General features: G+C 47.8%; 1 protein-coding gene across 1 annotated transcript in view; it reads right to left on the reverse strand.

Annotated features, from left to right (window-relative positions):
• The window catches only part of LOC311120184 (circularly permutated Ras protein 1-like), a gene marked incomplete at its 5' end in the record, with an annotated part of 20,902 nt that extends 8,269 nt beyond the window's left edge, over window positions 1-12,633 (reverse strand). The window contains 7 exons of the mRNA XM_084194800.1: window positions 884-968; window positions 2,687-2,814; window positions 3,010-3,091; window positions 3,390-3,541; window positions 8,900-8,989; window positions 11,864-11,914; window positions 12,421-12,633. Coding sequence (XP_084050926.1) covers window positions 884-968; window positions 2,687-2,814; window positions 3,010-3,091; window positions 3,390-3,541; window positions 8,900-8,989; window positions 11,864-11,914; window positions 12,421-12,633 — 801 coding nt within the window. The remainder of the gene's footprint in view (window positions 1-883; window positions 969-2,686; window positions 2,815-3,009; window positions 3,092-3,389; window positions 3,542-8,899; window positions 8,990-11,863; window positions 11,915-12,420) is intronic.
• Window positions 12,634-17,205: the final 4,572 nt, after the last annotated feature.

Genomic DNA, 17,205 nt, shown 5'->3' on the forward strand with positions numbered 1-17,205 from the left:
GTGTGTTAATGGAGAATAATGGGTTCAGGTGTGTGTTAATGGAGAAGACTGGGTTCAGGTGTGTGTTAATGGAGAATAATGGGTTCAGGTGTGTGTTAATGGAGAAGACTGGGTTCAGGTGTGTGTTAATTAAGAAGACTGGGTTCAGGTGTGTGTCAATGGAGAAGACTGGGTTCAGGTGTGTGTCAATGGAGAAGACTGGGTTCAGGTGTGTGTTAATGGAGAAGACTGGGTTCAGGTGTGTGTTAATGGAGAAGACTGGGTTCAGGTGTGTGTTAATGGAGAAGACTGGGTTCAGGTGTGTGTTAATGGAGAAGACTGGGTTCAGGTGTGTGTAAATGGAGAAGACTGGGTTCAGGTGTGTGTTAATGGAGAAGACTGGGTTCAGGTGTGTGTTAATGGAGAAGACTGGGTTCAGGTGTGTGTTAATGGAGAAGACTGGGTTCAGGTGTGTGTTAATGGAGAATAATGGGTTCAGGTGTGTGTTAATGGAGAAGACTGGGTTCAGGTGTGTGTTAATGGAGAATAATGGGTTCAGGTGTGTGTTAATGGATAAGACTGGGTTCAGGTGTGTGTTAATGGAGAAGACTGGGTTCAGGTGTGTGTTAATGGAGAAGACTGGGTTCAGGTGTGTGTTAATGGAGAAGACTGGGTTCAGGTGTGTGTTAATGGAGAAGACTGGGTTCAGGTGTGTGTTAATGGAGAAGACTGGGTTCAGGTGTGTGTTAATGGAGAAGACTGGGTTCAGGTGTGTGTTAATGGAGAAGACTGGGTTCAGGTGTGTGTTAATGGAGAAGACTGGGTTCAGGTGTGTGTTAATGGAGAAGACTGGGTTCAGGTGTGTGTTAATGGAGAAGACTGGGTTCAGGTGTGTGTCTCTCACCCTTCCTCCAGTCTGGTCAGCCAGAAGCCCCACCTCAGCCAACCTGCAGTCTGTTCCCTCAAAGGTCATCACTGAAACTATCACGCTGCAGAAACAGAAAATACATGACAGATCAATCATCACCCTGCAGAGTGAAAGAATACACCGTCAACCACCATTTCTTAAAGGTTTTGAGGAGTTTTGTGATAAGCTATTTGGCATGGATGTTTGGGGGTGCATTGAGGTTTTTGGGGGTACACTAACCCTCTGTTAGCTACCACCTGGGCTAGTTAGGGGGTACTAACCCTCTGTTAGCTACCTCCTGGGCTAGTTAGGGGGTACTAACCCTCTGTTAGCTACCTCCTGGGCTAGTTAGGGGGTACTAACCCTCTGTTAGCTGCCTCCTGGGCTAGTTAGGGGGTACTAACCCTCTGTTAGCTACCTCCTGGGCTAGTTATGGGGTACTAACCCTCTGTTAGCTGCCTCCTGGGCTAGTTAGGGGGTACTAACCCTCTGTTAGCTACCTCCTGGGCTAGTTAGGGGGTACTAACCCTCTGTTAGCTGCCTCCTGGGCTAGTTAGGGGGTACTAACCCTCTGTTAGCTACCTCCTGGGCTAGTTAGGGGGTACACTAACCCTCTGTTAGCTGCCTCCTGGGCTAGTTAGGGGGTACTAACCCTCTGTTAGCTACCTCCTGGGCTAGTTAGGGGGTACTAACCCTCTGTTAGCTACCTCCTGGGCTAGTTAGGGGGTACTAACCCTCTGTTAGCTACCTCCTGGGCTAGTTAGGGGGTACTAACCCTCTGTTAGCTACCTCCTGGGCTAGTTAGGGGGTACTAACCCTCTGTTAGCTACCTCCTGGGCTAGTTATGGGGGTACTAACCCTCTGTTAGCTACCTCCTGGGCTAGTTAGGGGGTACTAACCCTCTGTTAGCCACCTCCTGGGCTAGTTAGGGGGTACTAACCCTCTGTTAGCTACCACCTGGGCTAGTTATGGGGTACACTAACCCTCTGTTAGCTACCTCCTGGGCTAGTTAGGGGGTACTAACCCTCTGTTAGCTGCCTCCTGGGCTAGTTAGGGGGTACTAACCCTCTGTTAGCTACCACCTGGGCTAGTTAGGGGTACTAACCCTCTGTTAGCTGCCTCCTGGGCTAGTTAGGGGGTACTAACCCTCTGTTAGCTGCCTCCTGGGCTAGTTAGGGGGTACTAACCCTCTGTTAGCTGCCTCCTGGGCTAGTTAGGGGGTACTAACCCTCTGTTAGCTACCACCTGGGCTAGTTAGGGGTACTAACCCTCTGTTAGCTACCTCCTGGGCTAGTTAGGGGGTACTAACCCTCTGTTAGCTACCTCCTGGGCTAGTTAGGGGTACTAACCCTCTGTTAGCTGCCTCCTGGGCTAGTTAGGGGGTACTAACCCTCTGTTAGCTACCACCTGGGCTAGTTAGGGGGTACTAACCCTCTGTTAGCTACCTCCTGGGCTAGTTAGGGGTACTAACCCTCTGTTAGCTGCCTCCTGGGCTAGTTAGGGGGTACTAACCCTCTGTTAGCTACCTCCTGGGCTAGTTAGGGGTACTAACCCTCTGTTAGCTACCTCCTGGGCTAGTTAGGGGGTACTAACCCTCTGTTAGCTACCTCCTGGGCTAGTTAGGGGGTCCTAACCCTCTGTTAGCTGCCTCCTGGGCTAGTTAGGGGGTACTAACCCTCTGTTAGCTACCTCCTGGGCTAGTTAGGGGGTACTAACCCTCTGTTAGCTACCTCCTGGGCTAGTTATGGGGTACTAACCCTCTGTTAGCTACCTCCTGGGCTAGTTAGGGGGTACACTAACCCGCTGTTAGCTGCCTCGTTGGCTAGCTGTCTGTAGAAGTAAGGTGACTGGGGGGAGGAGAAAGGGGCGGGGCTCTCCTCCATCTCACCCAATCCGATGTTAGCTCGCCCGTCTGTACACAAGATCACCTAGAGGTCAACCAATCACAGAACACAGAACACTGAGCGGTTATAACTGGTCATAACAATGACATAGGATTTGACATAAACAGAGAGAAATGAGACATGGTGTCTGATAGGCTGTCAGAATTTCAACGAGGCATCTGATTGGCTGTGATACAGGAAGTGCACTGCTGTTGGATGGAACGCCCAGCTTTGACTGACCTTTGACCCCACGAATCGAGACGCCATGGCAACGGAGACCAAGGCTGCAGGACCCAACGCTGTAGCCCCGTGTTCTCGCAACCTGGAGAGATGGAGGGAGGAGGGAGAGGGGAGAGAAAGAGACAGGGGAGAGAGAGAGAGTTAGAAAGGGGAGAGAGAGATATCGTTTTAATAAGACATACAGATGGACAGACAGGCAGGCAGTCAACCAGCCAGACAGACAGACGAACAAACAGCCAGCCAGAGAAACCAATGTGGATGGACGGACAGCGAACCAGCCAGCCAGCCAGCCAGCCAGCCAGCCAGACAGACAGCCAGCCAGACAGCCAGCCAGCCAGCCAGCCAGCCAGCCAGCCAGACAGACAGCCAGACAGACTCACTCTTTGACTCTCAGTGAGAGGTGTTGGTAGCTCTCTGCTATACAGTGTGGAGTGTTGTACTGTTGACCCTGTTGTCTCAAGTAGTCATAATCAACTAGAGCCCAGTCCCTCAGAGAGACTGGTACACCTGAACCATCACCATACACTACTACCTAGAGAGAGAGAGGGAGAGAGGGAGGGAGGGGAGGGACGGGAGAGAGAGAGAGGGAGGAAGAATTATCATAACAATCAAGAAAAGATGCAACAGGTACACAGGTTAGTAGGTACACAGGTAGGCAGGTTAGTAGGTACACAGGTTAGTAGGGACACAGGTAGGCAGGTTAGTAGGTACACAGGTTAGTAGGGACACAGGTAGGCAGGTTAGTAGGGACACAGGTAGGCAGGTTAGTAGGTACACAGGTTAGTAGGGACACAGGTAGGCAGGTTAGTAGGGACACAGGTTAGTAGGGACACAGGTAGGCAGGTTAGTAGGGACACAGGTAGGCAGGTTAGTAGGGACACAGGTTAGTATGTACACAGGTTAGTAGGGACACAGGTAGGCAGGTTAGTAGGGACACAGGTAGGCAGGTTAGTAGGGACCCAGGTAGGCAGGTTAGTAGGGACACAGGTAGGCAGGTTAGTAGGGACACAGGTACACAGGTTAGTAGGTACACAGGTTAGTAGGGACACAGGTAGGCAGGTTAGTAGGGACACAGGTAGGCAGGTTAGTAGGGACACAGGTTAGTAGGGACACAGGTACACAGGTTAGTAGGGACACAGGTAGGCAGGTTAGTAGGGACACAGGTTAGTAGGGACACAGGTACACAGGTTAGTAGGGACACAGGTAGGCAGGTTAGTAGGGACACAGGTTAGTAGGGACACAGGTAGGCAGGTTAGTAGGGACACAGGTAGACAGGTTAGTAGGGACACAGGTAGGCAGGTTAGTAGGGACACAGGTTAGTAGGGACACAGGTTAGTAGGGACACAGGTACACAGGTTAGTAGGGACACAGGTAGGCAGGTTATTAGGGATACAGGTAGGCAGGTTAGTAGTGACACAGGTAGGCAGGTTAGTAGGGACACAGGTTAGTAGGGACACAGGTAGGCAGGTTAGTAGGGACGCAGGTACACAGGTTAGTAGGGACACAGGTAGGCAGGTTAGTAAGGACACAGGTAGGCAGGTTAGTAGGGACACAGGTAGGCAGGTTAGTAGGGACACAGGTACACAGGTTAGTAGGGACACAGGTTAGTAGGGACACAGGTAGGCAGGTTAGTAGGGACACAGGTACACAGGTTAGTAGGTACACAGGTAGGCAGGTTAGTAGGGACACAGGTTAGTAGGGACACAGGTAGGCAGGTTAGTAGGGACACAGGTTAATAGGGACACAGGTAGGCAGGTTAGTAGGTACACAGGTTAGTAGGGACACAGGTAGGCAGGTTAGTAGGGACACAGGTAGGCAGGTTAGTAGGGACACAGGTTAGTAGGGACACAGGTAGGCAGGTTAGTAGGGACACAGGTACACAGGTTAGTAGGGACACAGGTAGGCAGGTTAGTAGGTACACAGGTTAGTAGGGACACAGGTACACAGGTTAGTAGGGACACAGGTAGGCAGGTTAGTAGGGACACAGGTTAATAGGGACCCAGGTACACAGGTTAGTAGGGACACAGGTAGGCAGGTTAGTAGGGACACAGGTAGGCAGGTTAGTAGGTACACAGGTTAGTAGGTACACAGGTTAGTAGGGATACAGGTTAGTAGGGACACAGGTAGGCAGGTTAGTAGGGACACAGGTAGGCAGGTTAGTAGGTACACAGGTTAGTAGGTACACAGGTTAGTAGGGATACAGGTTAGTAGGGACACAGGTAGGCAGGTTAGTAGGGACACAGGTAGGCAGGTTAGTAGGTACACAGGTTATTAGGGACACAGGTTAGTAGGGACACAGGTAGGCAGGTTAGTAGGGACACAGGTAGGCAGGTTAGTAGGGACACAGATAGGCAGGTTAGTAGGTACACAGGTTAGTAGGGACACAGGTAGGCAGGTTAGTAGGGACACAGGTAGGCATGTTAGTAGGGACACAGGTTAGTAGGGATACAGGTTAGTAGGGACACAGTTAGGCAGGTTAGTAGGGACACAGGTAGGCAGGTTAGTAGGTACACAGGTTAGTAGGTACACAGGTTAGTAGGGATACAGGTTAGTAGGGACACAGGTAGGCAGGTTAGTAGGTACACAGGTAGGCAGGTTAGTAGGTACACAGGTTAGTAGGTACACAGGTAGGCAGGTTAGTAGGGACACAGGTAGGCAGGTTAGTAGGGACACAGGTAGGCAGGTTAGTAGGTACACAGGTTAGTAGGTACACAGGTTAGTAGGGACATAGGTAGGCAGGTTATTAGGGACACAGGTTAGTAGGGACACAGGTAGGCAGGTTAGTAGGTACACAGGTTAGTAGGGACACAGGTTAGTAGGGACACAGGTTAGTAGGGATACAGGTTAGTAGGGACACAGGTAGGCAGGTTAGTAGGGACACAGGTAGGCAGGTTAGTAGGGACACAGGTAGGCAGGTTAGTAGGTACACACATACGCTAGGGGAACCTAAGCTTCCCCAAAAGTCAATAAAATTGGCCAAATTATGTAAATAATCCTGTCTATACAGAAATCAAATCAAATCAAATGTAAGTGTATTTGTCACATGCGCCGAATACAGCAGGTGTAGACCTTACAGTGAAATGCTTACTTGTTAGCCCTTAACCAACAATGCAGTTTTAAGAAAAATAAGTGTTAAGTAAAAAATAGATAAGTATAAAATACAAAATAATTAAAGAGCAGCAGTAAAATAACAGTAGTGAGGCTATATACAGGGGGTACCGGTACAGAGTCAATGTGCGGGGGCACAGGTTAGTCAAGGTAATTGAGGTAATATGTACATGTAGGTAGAGTTAAAGTGACTATGCATAGATAATAAACAGAGAGTAGAAGCAGTGTAAAAGAGGGGGTGGGTCCTGGATTGCAGGAAGGTCCTGGATGGCAGGAAGCTTGGCCCCAGTGATGTACTGGGCCGTACGCACTACCCTCTGTAGTGCCGAGCAGTTGCCATACCAGGCAGTGATGCAACCAGTCAGGATGCTCTCAATGGTGCAGCTGTATAACTTTTTGAGGATCTGAGGACCCATGCCAAATCTTTTCAGTCTCCTGAGGAGGAATAGGCTTTGTCGTGCCCTCTTCACGACTGTCTTGGTGTGCTTGGACCATGTTAGTTTGTTGGTGATGTGGACACCAAGGAACTTGAAGCTCTCAACCTGCTCCACTACAGCCCCGTCAATGAGAATGGTCCTCGGTCCTCTTATTTTCCTGTAGTCCACAATCATCTCCTTTGTCTTGATCACGTTGCGGGAGAGGTTGTTATCCTGGCACCACACGGCCAGGTCTCTGACCTCCTCCCTATAGGCTGTCTCATCGTTGTCGGTGATCAGGCCTACCACTGTTGTGTCATTGGCAAACTTAATGATGGTGTTGGAGTCGTGCCTGGCCATGCAGTCATGGGTGAACAGGGAGTACAAGAGGGGACTGAGCACGCACCCCTGAGGGGCCCCCGTGTTGAGGATCAGCGTGGCAGATGTGTTGTTACCTATCCTTACCACCTGGGGGAGGCCTGTCAGGAAGTCCAGGATCCAGTTGCAGAGGGAGGTGTTTAGTCCCAGGGTCCTTAGCTTAGTGATGAGCTTTGAGGGCACTATGGTGTTGAACACTGAGCTGTAATCAATTAATAGCATTCTCACGTAGGTGTTCCTTGTGGTCCTCTGTAGCTCAGCTGGTAGAGCACGGCGCTTGTAACGCCAAGGTAGTGGGTTCGATCCCCGGGACCACCCATACACAAAAATGTATGCACGCATGACTGTAAGTAGCTTTGGATAAAAGCGTCTGCTAAATGGCATATTATTATTATTTTTGTCCAGGTGGGAAAGGGCAGTGTGGAGTGCAATAGAGATTGCATCATCTGTGGATCTGTTGGGGCGGTATGCAAATTGGAGTGGGTCTAGGGTTTCCGGGATGATGGTGTTGATGTGAGCCATGACCAGTCTTTCAAAGCACTTCATGGCTACAGACGTCAGTGCTACGGGTCGGTAGTCATTTAGGCAGGTTATCTTAGAGTCCTTGGGCACGGGGACTATGGTGTTCTGCTTGAAACATGTTGGTATTACAGACTCAGACAGGGACAGGTTGAAAATGTCAGTGAAGACACTTGCCAGTTGGTCACTGCATGCTCGGAGTACAGGTCCTGGTAATCCGTCTGGCCCTGCGGACTTGTGAATGTTGACCTGTTTAAAGGTCTTACTCACATCGGCTACGGAGAGCGTGATCACACAGTCGTCCGGAACAGCTGATGCTCTCATGCATGCTTCAGTGTTGCTTGCCTCGAAGCGAGCATAGAAGTAATTTAGCTCGTCTGGTAGGCTCGTGTCACTGGGCAGCTCGCGGCTGTGCTTCCCTTTGTAGTCTGTAATAGTTTGCAAGCCCTGCCACATCGAATGAGCGTCGGAGCCGGTGTAGTACAATTCAATCTTAGTCCTGTATTGACGCTTTGCCTGTTTGATGGTTCGTCGGAGGGGATAGCGGGATTTCTTATAAGCGTCCGGGTTAGAATCCCGCTCCTTGAAAGTGGCCACCCTATCCTTTAGCTCAGTGCGGATGTTGCCTGTAATCCATGGCTTCTGGTTGGGGTACATACGGTCACTGTGGGGATGATGTCATCAATGCACATTTTGATGAAGCCAGTTACTGATGTGGTGTACTCCTCAATGCCATCGGAAGAATCCTGGAACATATTCAAAACAGTCCTGTAGCTTAGCATTTGTGTCATCTGACCACTTCTTTATTGACCGAGTCACTGGTGCTTCATGCTTTCGTTTTTGCTTGTAAGCAGGAATCAAGGGGGATAGAGTTATGGTCAGATTTGCCAATTGGAGGGCGAGGAAGAGCTTTTTATGCGTCTCTGTGTGTGGAGTAAAGGTGGTCTAGAGTTTTTTTCCTCTGGTTGCACATTTAACATGCTGGTAGAAATGAGGTAAAACGGATTTAAGTTTCCCTGCATTAAAGTCCCCGGCCACTAGGAGCGCTGCCTCTGGATGAGCGTTTTCCTGTTTGCTTGTACAGCTCATTGAGTGCGGTCTTATTGCCAGCATTGGTATGTGGTGGCTCTTATAACTTGTGTCTGGAACATCAAAAAGGAAGAGAGATGTGTCATAATCTTAAAACTATAAAGTCCTTAGCTTCTTCGTCTCTCTGTGTTGACAACAAGAGGTGAGAGTTTGCTGATTTCTGCTGAGTGAAAATACATTAAAAGAAATATGATTTGTGTCACAGCAGGACCTGTTTCCCTCCCTCCCTCCCTCGCTCCCTCGCTCCCTCCCTCCCTCCCTCGCTCCCTCCCTCCCTCTCACTATACCCCTCAGCCTCCCTCCCTCCCTCCCTCCCTCCAAAACCTCTACTCGCTCTATTTAAATTTTTTTTTAAAAAAAATCAATAAATCAATCATTACCTCGTCATTGAAGGTAACCATGGCGACTCGACGGTGAGGTGAAGTCTGAAGTAGAGAGGACAGCGCCCTCTGGAGGGCATCCTGAATACTCTACAGAGAGAGAGAGAGAAGAGCGTTGACAGATCATTCCTTTTAATAGAATCCTTCTCGCATTTCACGTTTCTAGACTCTGCATTCCATCTGAAAGAGACTAGTCCTTTTTTGTTTGGAGGTGGATCAGCTTTAATATTGCAAATAGATTGTGGCTCAATGTAATTGTCTGAATAATTTCCAATCCCCCATATATCTTTTCTGAAATAAACATCCTCTCACTGTCAACTGCATTTATTTTCAGCAATGTGTAAATATTTGTATGAACATAACAAGATTCAACAACTGAGACATAAACTGAACAAGTTCCACAGACATGTAACTAACAGACATTGAATAATGTGTCCCTGAACAAAGGGGGGGTCAAAATCAAAAGTAACAGTCAGTATCTGGTGTGGCCACCAGCTGCATTAAGTACTGCAGTGCATCTCCTCCTCATGGACTGCACCAGATTTGCCAGTTCTTGCTGTGAGATGTTACCCCACTCTTCCACCAAGGCACCTGCAAGTTCCCAGACATTTCTGTGGGGAATGGCCCTAGCCCTCACCCTCTGAACCTACAGGTCCCAGACGTGCTCAATGGGATTGAGATCCTGGCTCTTCGCTGGCCATGGCAGAACACTGACATTCCTGTCTTGCAGGAAATCACACACAGAACGAGCAGTATGGCTGGTGGCATTGTCATGCTGGAGGGTCATGTCAGGATGAGCTTGCAGGAAGGGTGCCACATGAGGGAGGAGGATGTCTTCCCTGTAACGCACAGCGTTGAGATTGCCTGCAGTGACAACAAGCTCAGTCCGATGATGCTGTGACACACCGCCCCAGACCATGACGGACCCTCCACCTCCAAATCGATCCCGCTCCAGAGTACAGGCTCAGGTGTAACGCTCATTCCTTCGACGATAAACGCGAATCCGACCATCACCCCTGGTGAGACAAAACTGCGACTCGTCAGTGAAGAGCACTTTTTGCCAGTCCTGTCTGGTCTAGTGACTGTGGGTTTGTGCCCATAGGCGACGTTGTTGCCGGTGATGTCTGGTGAGGACCTGCCTTACAACAGGCCTACAAGCCCTTAGTCCAGCCTCTCTCAGCCTATTGCAGACAGTCTGAACACTGATGGAGGGATTGTGCATTCCTGATGTAACTCGGGCAATTGTTGTTGCCATCCTGTACCTGTCCCGCAGGTGTGATGTTCGGATGTACCGATCCTGTGCAGGTGTTGTTACACATGGTCTGCCACTGCGAGGATGATCAGCTGTCCTTCCTGTCTCCCTGTAGCGCTGTCTTAGGCGTCTCACAGTACGGACATTGCAATTTATTGCCCTGGCCACATCTGCAGTCCTCATGCCTCCTTGCAGCATGCCTAAGGCACGTTCACGCAGATGAGCAGGGACCTTGGGCATCTTTCTTTTGGTGTTTTTCAGAGTCAGTAGAAAGGCCTCTTTAGTGTCCTAGGTTTTCATAACTGTGACCTTAATTGCCTACCGTCTGTAAGCTGTTAGTGTCCAGCGAACCACAGTGAGAGCCATTATCCACAAATGGCGAAAACATGGAACAGTGGTGAACCTTCCCAGGAGTGGCCGGCCGACCAAAATTACCCCAAGAGCGCAGCGACGACTCATCCAAGAGGTCACAAAAGACCCCACAACAACATCCAAAGAGCTGCTGGCCTCACTTGCCTCAGTTAAGATCAGTGTTCATGACTCCACAATAAGAAAGAGACTGGGCAAAAATGGCCTGCATGGCAGAGTTCCAAGACGAAAACCACTGCTGAGCAAAAATAACATTAAGGCTCGTCTCATTTTTGCCAGAAAACATCTTGATGATCCCCAAGACCTTTGGGAAAATACTCTGTGGACTGACGAGACAAAAGTTGAACTTTTTGGAAGGTGTGTGTCCCATTACATCTGGCGTAAAAGTAACACCGCATTTCAGAAAAAGAACATCATACCAACAGGCCAAAATTCCTCCACAGCGCTGTAAAAGACTCATTGCAAGTTATCGCAAACGCTTGATTGCAGTTGTTGCTGCTAAGGGTGGCCCAACCAGTTATTAGGTTGTAGGGGGCAATCACTTCTTCACACAGGGCCATGTGGGTTTGGATTTTTGTTTTCCCTTAATAATAACAACCTTCATTTCAAAACTGCATTTAGTGTTTACTTGTGTTATCTTTGACTAATACTTAAATTTGTTTGATGATCTGAAACATTTAAGTGTGACAAACATGCAAACAAATAAGAAATCAGGAAGGGGGCAAACACTTTTTCACACCACTGTATATATATATATATATATATATATATATATACTGTATATACTGTATATATATATATTTTATATTTGATTTATTATTATTTTCCCCTAACCCCTCCCCTAATTGGAGTAAACGAATGGACAACAACACATCCAGTTTATGCATCCTATATAGATTTTACGGACACAGTATATTTTACATTAGTTACCTTTTTTAGTCCCAGCCTTCAGCTACTCTGTGATTTCTATTTGTCATATATTTTTCAACTGTGCTGTGATGTTTTCACAAAAGTTCTGAACCTGTGTACATTTTACGGACACAGTATGTTTTACATTAGTTATCTTGTTTATTTTTTTATTTTTAGTCCCAGCTCCTTTAGCAGACCCCTCGTATCCATATAAAATATAATATATAAAATATATAAATATATATATATAATATTTTCTGGATTTTTTTGTTGTTATTCTGTCTCTCATTGTTCAAATAAACCTACCATTAAAATTATAGACTGATCATTTCTTTGTCAGTGGGCAAATGTACAAAATCAAATACCTTTTTCCCTCCACTGTATATATAATAATATAATATATACATACAGAACACTGGAACAAACATAAGTACCTGTTGTCGGGAGACATAGGTTGGTGACCTCATAGCATTCCCTGGGGAGACCTGGGAAGAAAATATATATGCAGTGGGATAGAGTTCGGAGACAGACAGACAGACTGAGGTATAGCCATAGGTTGTAAACGAACGGACAGACAGACAGACAGACAGACAGACAGACAGATTAAGGTACAGCCATAGCTTGTAGACAGACAGACAGACAGAGACAGACAGACAAAGGTACAGCCATAGTTTGTAGACGGACGGACAGACAGACAGGCAGACAGATTGAGGTACAGCCATAGTTTGTAGACAGACAGACAGACAGACAGACAGACAGACAGACAGATTGAGGTACAGCCATAGCTTGTAGACGGACGGACGGACAGACAGACAGACAGACAGACAGACAGACAGACAGACAGACAGACAGACAGACAGACAGACAGACAGATTGAGGTACAGCCATAGCTTGTAGACGGACGGACAGACAGACAGACAGACAGACAGACAGATTGAGGTATAGCCATAGCTTGTAGACAGAAAGACAGACAGACAGACAGACTACACACCTCAGAGGTGACACTCATGCTCCCAGATATATCAACACAGAAGACCACCATGACATCTTCTAGGTTCTCGTAGTCCTGGTCAGTCTGAAGGGGGAGGTAGATCACATCTCTCCCTCGAGGAGCCCCTCTAACCCTGAGGCCCACCTTGGAACCAGCCCCGGGGCCTGAGGTAGACAGGGTGTTCTGGAGACCGCAGAACTCACACAGCCACACCTGGAGGGAGGGAGAGAGAGAGAGAGAGAGAGAGAGAGAGAGAGAGAGAGAGAGAGAGAGAGAGAGAGAGAGAGAGAGAGAGAGAGACTGAGAGAGCATTACTACTAGTCAACAAGATAACTGACTTGAATTTATTGAATTGAATTGAAAGACAGGAGAGGGTGAAGGAAAGAAAGATGCTGAAGGAGAGGGAGAAGGAGTGGGAGAGGCTGAAGGAGAAGGAGAGGCTAAGGAGAGGGAGAGGCTGAATGAGAGGGAGAGGATGAAGGAGAGGGAGAGGCTGAAGGAGAGGCTGAAGGAGAAGGAGAGGATGAAGGAGAGGGAAAGGATAAAGGAGAAGGAGAGGCTGAAGGAGAGGGAGAGACTGAAGGAGAGGCTGAAGGAGAGGGAGAGGCTGAAGGAGAGGCTGAAGGAGAGGGAGAGGATGAAGGAGAGGGAGAGGATGAAGGAGAGGGAGAGGATAAAGGAGAAGGAGAGGCTGAAGGAGAGGGAGAGGATGAAGGAGAGGGAGAGACTGAAGGAGAGGCTGAAGGAGAGGGAGAGGCTGAAGGAGAGGCTGAAGGAGAGGGAGAGGATGAAGGAGAGGGAGAGGCTGAAGGAGGGGGAGAGGATGAAAGAGAGGGAGAGGATAAAGGCGAAGGAGAGGATGAAGGAGAGGGAGAGGATGAAGTAGAGGTTGAAGGAGAGGCTGAAGGAGAGGGAGAGGATGAAGGAGAGGGAGAGACTGAAGGAGAGGCTGAAGGAGAGGGAGAGGCTGAAGGAGAGGCTGAAGGAGAGGGAGATGATGAAGGGGAGGGAGATGATGAAGACGAGGCTGAAGGAGAGGGAGAGGATGAAGGGGAGGGAGAGGATGAAGGAGAGGGAGAGGATGAAGGAGAGGGAGAGGATGAAGGAGAGAGAGAGGCTGAAGGAGAGGGAGAGGATGAAGGAGAAGGGAGAGGCTGAAGGAGAGGCTGAAGGAGAGGGAGAGGATGAAGGGGAGGGAGAGGATGAAGGAGAGGCTGAAAGAGAGGGAGAGGATGAAGGGGGGGCTGAAGGAGAGGGAGAGGATGAAGGAAAGGGAGAGGATGAAGGAGAGAGAGAGGCTGAAGGAGAGAGAGAGGCTGAAGGAGAGGGAGAGGATGAAGGAGAGGGAGAGGCTGAAGGAGAGGCTGAAGGAGATGGAGAGGATGAAGGGGAGGGAGAGGATGAAGGAGAGGGAGAGGATGAAGGAGAGGGAGAGGATGAAGGAGAGGGAGAGGCTGATGAAGAGGGCTCTAACTCCTCTAGCTCCACAATGAGACAGGGTGCAGGCCAGGTAGCAGGCTTATAGCCAGCCTGCCAGCTTAGTGGTGTCTGCCACTAGCACAGTCAGTGTAGTCAGCTCAGCTATCCCCATTGAGACCGTGTCTGTGCCTCGATCTAGGTTGAGCAAAACTAAACATGGCGGTGTTTGCCTTAGCAATCTCACTGGAATAAAGACCTCCTCCATTCCTGTCATTATTGAAAGAGATTGTGATATCTCACATCTCAAAATAGGGCTACTTAATGTTAGATCCCTCACTTCCAAGGCAGTTGTGGTCAATGAACTAATCACTGATCATAATCTTGATGTGATTGGCCTGACTGAAACATGGCTTAAGCCTGATGAATTGACTGTGTTAAATGAGGCCTCTCCTCCTTGTTACACTAGTGACCATATCCCCCGCTCATCCCTCAAAGGCGGAGGTGTTGCTAACATTTACGATAGCAAATGTCAATTTACCCCCCCAAAAATGACTGCGTTTTAGTATTTTGAGCTTCTAGTCATGAAATCTATGCAGCCTACTCAATCACTTTTTATAGCTACTGTTTACAGGCCTCCTGGGCCGTATACAGAGTTCCTCACTGAGTTCCCTGAATTCCTATCGGACCTTGTAGTCATGGCAGATACTATTCACATTTTTGGTGACTTTAATATTCACATGGAAAAGTCCACAGACCCACTCCAAAAGGCTTTCGGAGCCATCATCGACTCAGTGGGTTTTGTCCAACAGGTCTCCGGACCTACTCATTGCCACGGTCATACCCTGGATCTAGTTTTGTCCCGTGGAATAAATATTGTGGATCTAAATGTTTTTCCTCATAACCCTGGACTATCGGACCACCATCTTATTACGTTTGCAATCGCAACAAATAATCTGCTCAGACCCCAACCAAGGACCATCAAAAGCCGTGCTATAAATTCTCGGACAACCCAAAGATTCCTAGAGGCCGTCGGAGTACAAAAATCTATTAACAACCTAACTGAGGATCTAAATTTAACCTTGCGTAATACCCTAGATGCAGTCGCACCCCTAAAAACAAAACACATTTGTCACAAGAAACTAGCTCCCTGGTATACAGAAAATACCAGAGCCCTGAAGCAAGCCTCCAGAAAATTGGAACGGAAATGGCGCTCCACCAAAATGGAAGTCTTCCTACTAGCGTGGAAAGAAAGTACAGAGCAATATCGAAGAGCCCTCACTGCTGCTCGATCACCCTATTTTTCCAACCTAATTGAGGAGAATAAGAACAATCCAACATTTCTATTTCATACTGTCGCAAAGCTAACTAAAAAGCAGCATTCCCCAAGAGAGGATGCCTTTCACTTCAGCAGTGATGAATTGATTAACTTCTTCGACGAAAAGATCATGATCATTAGAAAGCAAATTAAGGACTCCTCTTTGAATCTGCGTATTTCTCCAAAGCTCAGCTGTCCTGAGTCTGCACAGAACTGCCAGGAACTAGGATCAATGGAGACACTCAAGTTTTTTAATCCTTTATCTCTTGAAACATTCATGAAAATAGTAATGGTCTCTAAACCTTCAAGCTGCATACTGGACCCTATTCCAACTAAACTACTGAAAGAGCTACTTCCTGTACTTGGCCCTCCTATATTGAACATAATAAATGGCTCCCTATCCACCGGATGTGAACCAAACTCACTAAAAGTGGCAGTAATAAAGCCTCTCTTGAAAAAGCCAATCCTTGACCCAGAAAATGTAAAAAACTATCGGCCTATATCGAATCTCCCTTTCCTCTCAACATTTTTAGAAAAAGCTGTTGTGCAGCAACTCACTGCCTTCCTGAAGACAAAAAATATATAGGAAATGCTACAGTCTGGTTTTAGACCCCATCATAGCACTGAGACCGCACTCGTGAAGGTGGTAAATTACCTTTTAATGGCGTCAGACCAAGGCTCTGCATCTGTCCTCGTGCTCCTAGACCTTAGTGCTGCTTTTGACACCATCGATCACCACATTCTTTTGGAGAGATTGAAAACCTTAATTGGGTCTACACGGACAAGTTCTTGCCTGGTTTAGATCTTATCTGTCGGAAAGATATCAGTTCGTCTCTGTGGATGGTTTGTCCTCTGACAAATCAATTGTACGTTTCGGTGTTCCTCAAGGTTCCGTTTTAGGACCACTATTGTTTTCACTATATATTTTACCTCTTGGTGATGTCATTCGGAAACACAATGTTAACTTTCATTGCTATGCGGACGACACACAGCTCTACATTTCGATGAAACATGGTGAAGCCCCAAAACTGCCTACCCTGGAAGCCTGTGTTTCAGACATAAGGAAGTAGATGGCGGCAAATGTTTTACTTTTAAACTCGGACAAAATAGAGATGCTAGTTCTAGGTCCCAAGAAACAAAGAGATAATCTGTTGGATCCGACAATGAATCTTGATGGTTGTACAGTCGTCTCAAAAAGAAACTGTGAAGGACCATGATCTTTCTTTTGACGAACATATCAAGAATATTTCAAGGACAGCTTTTTTCCATCTTCGTAACATTTCAAAAATCAGAAACTTTTTGTCAAAAAAATGATGCAGAAAAGCTAATCCATGCTTTTGTCACTTCTAGATTAGACTACTGCAATGCTCTACTCTCCGGCTACCCTGATAAAGCACTAAATAAACTTCAGTTAGTGCTAAACACGGCTGCTAGAATCTTGACTAGAACCAAAATATGTGATCATATTACTCCAGTGCTGGCTTCCTGTTAAGGCTAGGGCTGATTTCAAGGTTTTACTGCTAACCTACAAAGCATTACATGGGCTTGCTCCTACCTATCTCTCCGATTTGGTCCTGCCGTACATACCTACACGTACGCTACGGTCACAAGACGCAGGCCTCCTTATTGTCCCTAGAATTTCTAAGCAAACAGCTGGAGGCAGGGCTTTCTCCTATAGAGCTCAATTTCTATGGAATGGTCTGCCTATCCATGTGAGAGACGCAGACTCGGTCTCGACCTTTAAGTCTTTACTGAAGACTCATCTCTTCAGTAGGTCCTATGATTGAGTGTAGTCTGGCCCAGGGGTCCGAAGGTGAACGGAAAGGCACTGGAGCGACAAACTTCCCTTGCTGTCTCTGCCTGGCCGGTTCCCCTCTCTCCACTGGGATTCTCTGCCTCTGACCCTATTACGGGGGCTGAGTCACTGGCTTACTGGTGCTTTCCATGCCGTTCCTACGTAGGTTGAGTCACTGACGTAATCTTCCTGTCCGGTTTGTCGCTCCCTCGGGCTCGTGCAGTGGAGGAGATCTTCGTGGGCTATACTCAGCCTT

Source organism: Coregonus lavaretus (assembly GCF_964263955.1).
Source record: "Coregonus lavaretus genome assembly, contig: HAP1_SCAFFOLD_3228, whole genome shotgun sequence".
Taxonomy (NCBI): domain Eukaryota; kingdom Metazoa; phylum Chordata; class Actinopteri; order Salmoniformes; family Salmonidae; genus Coregonus; species Coregonus lavaretus.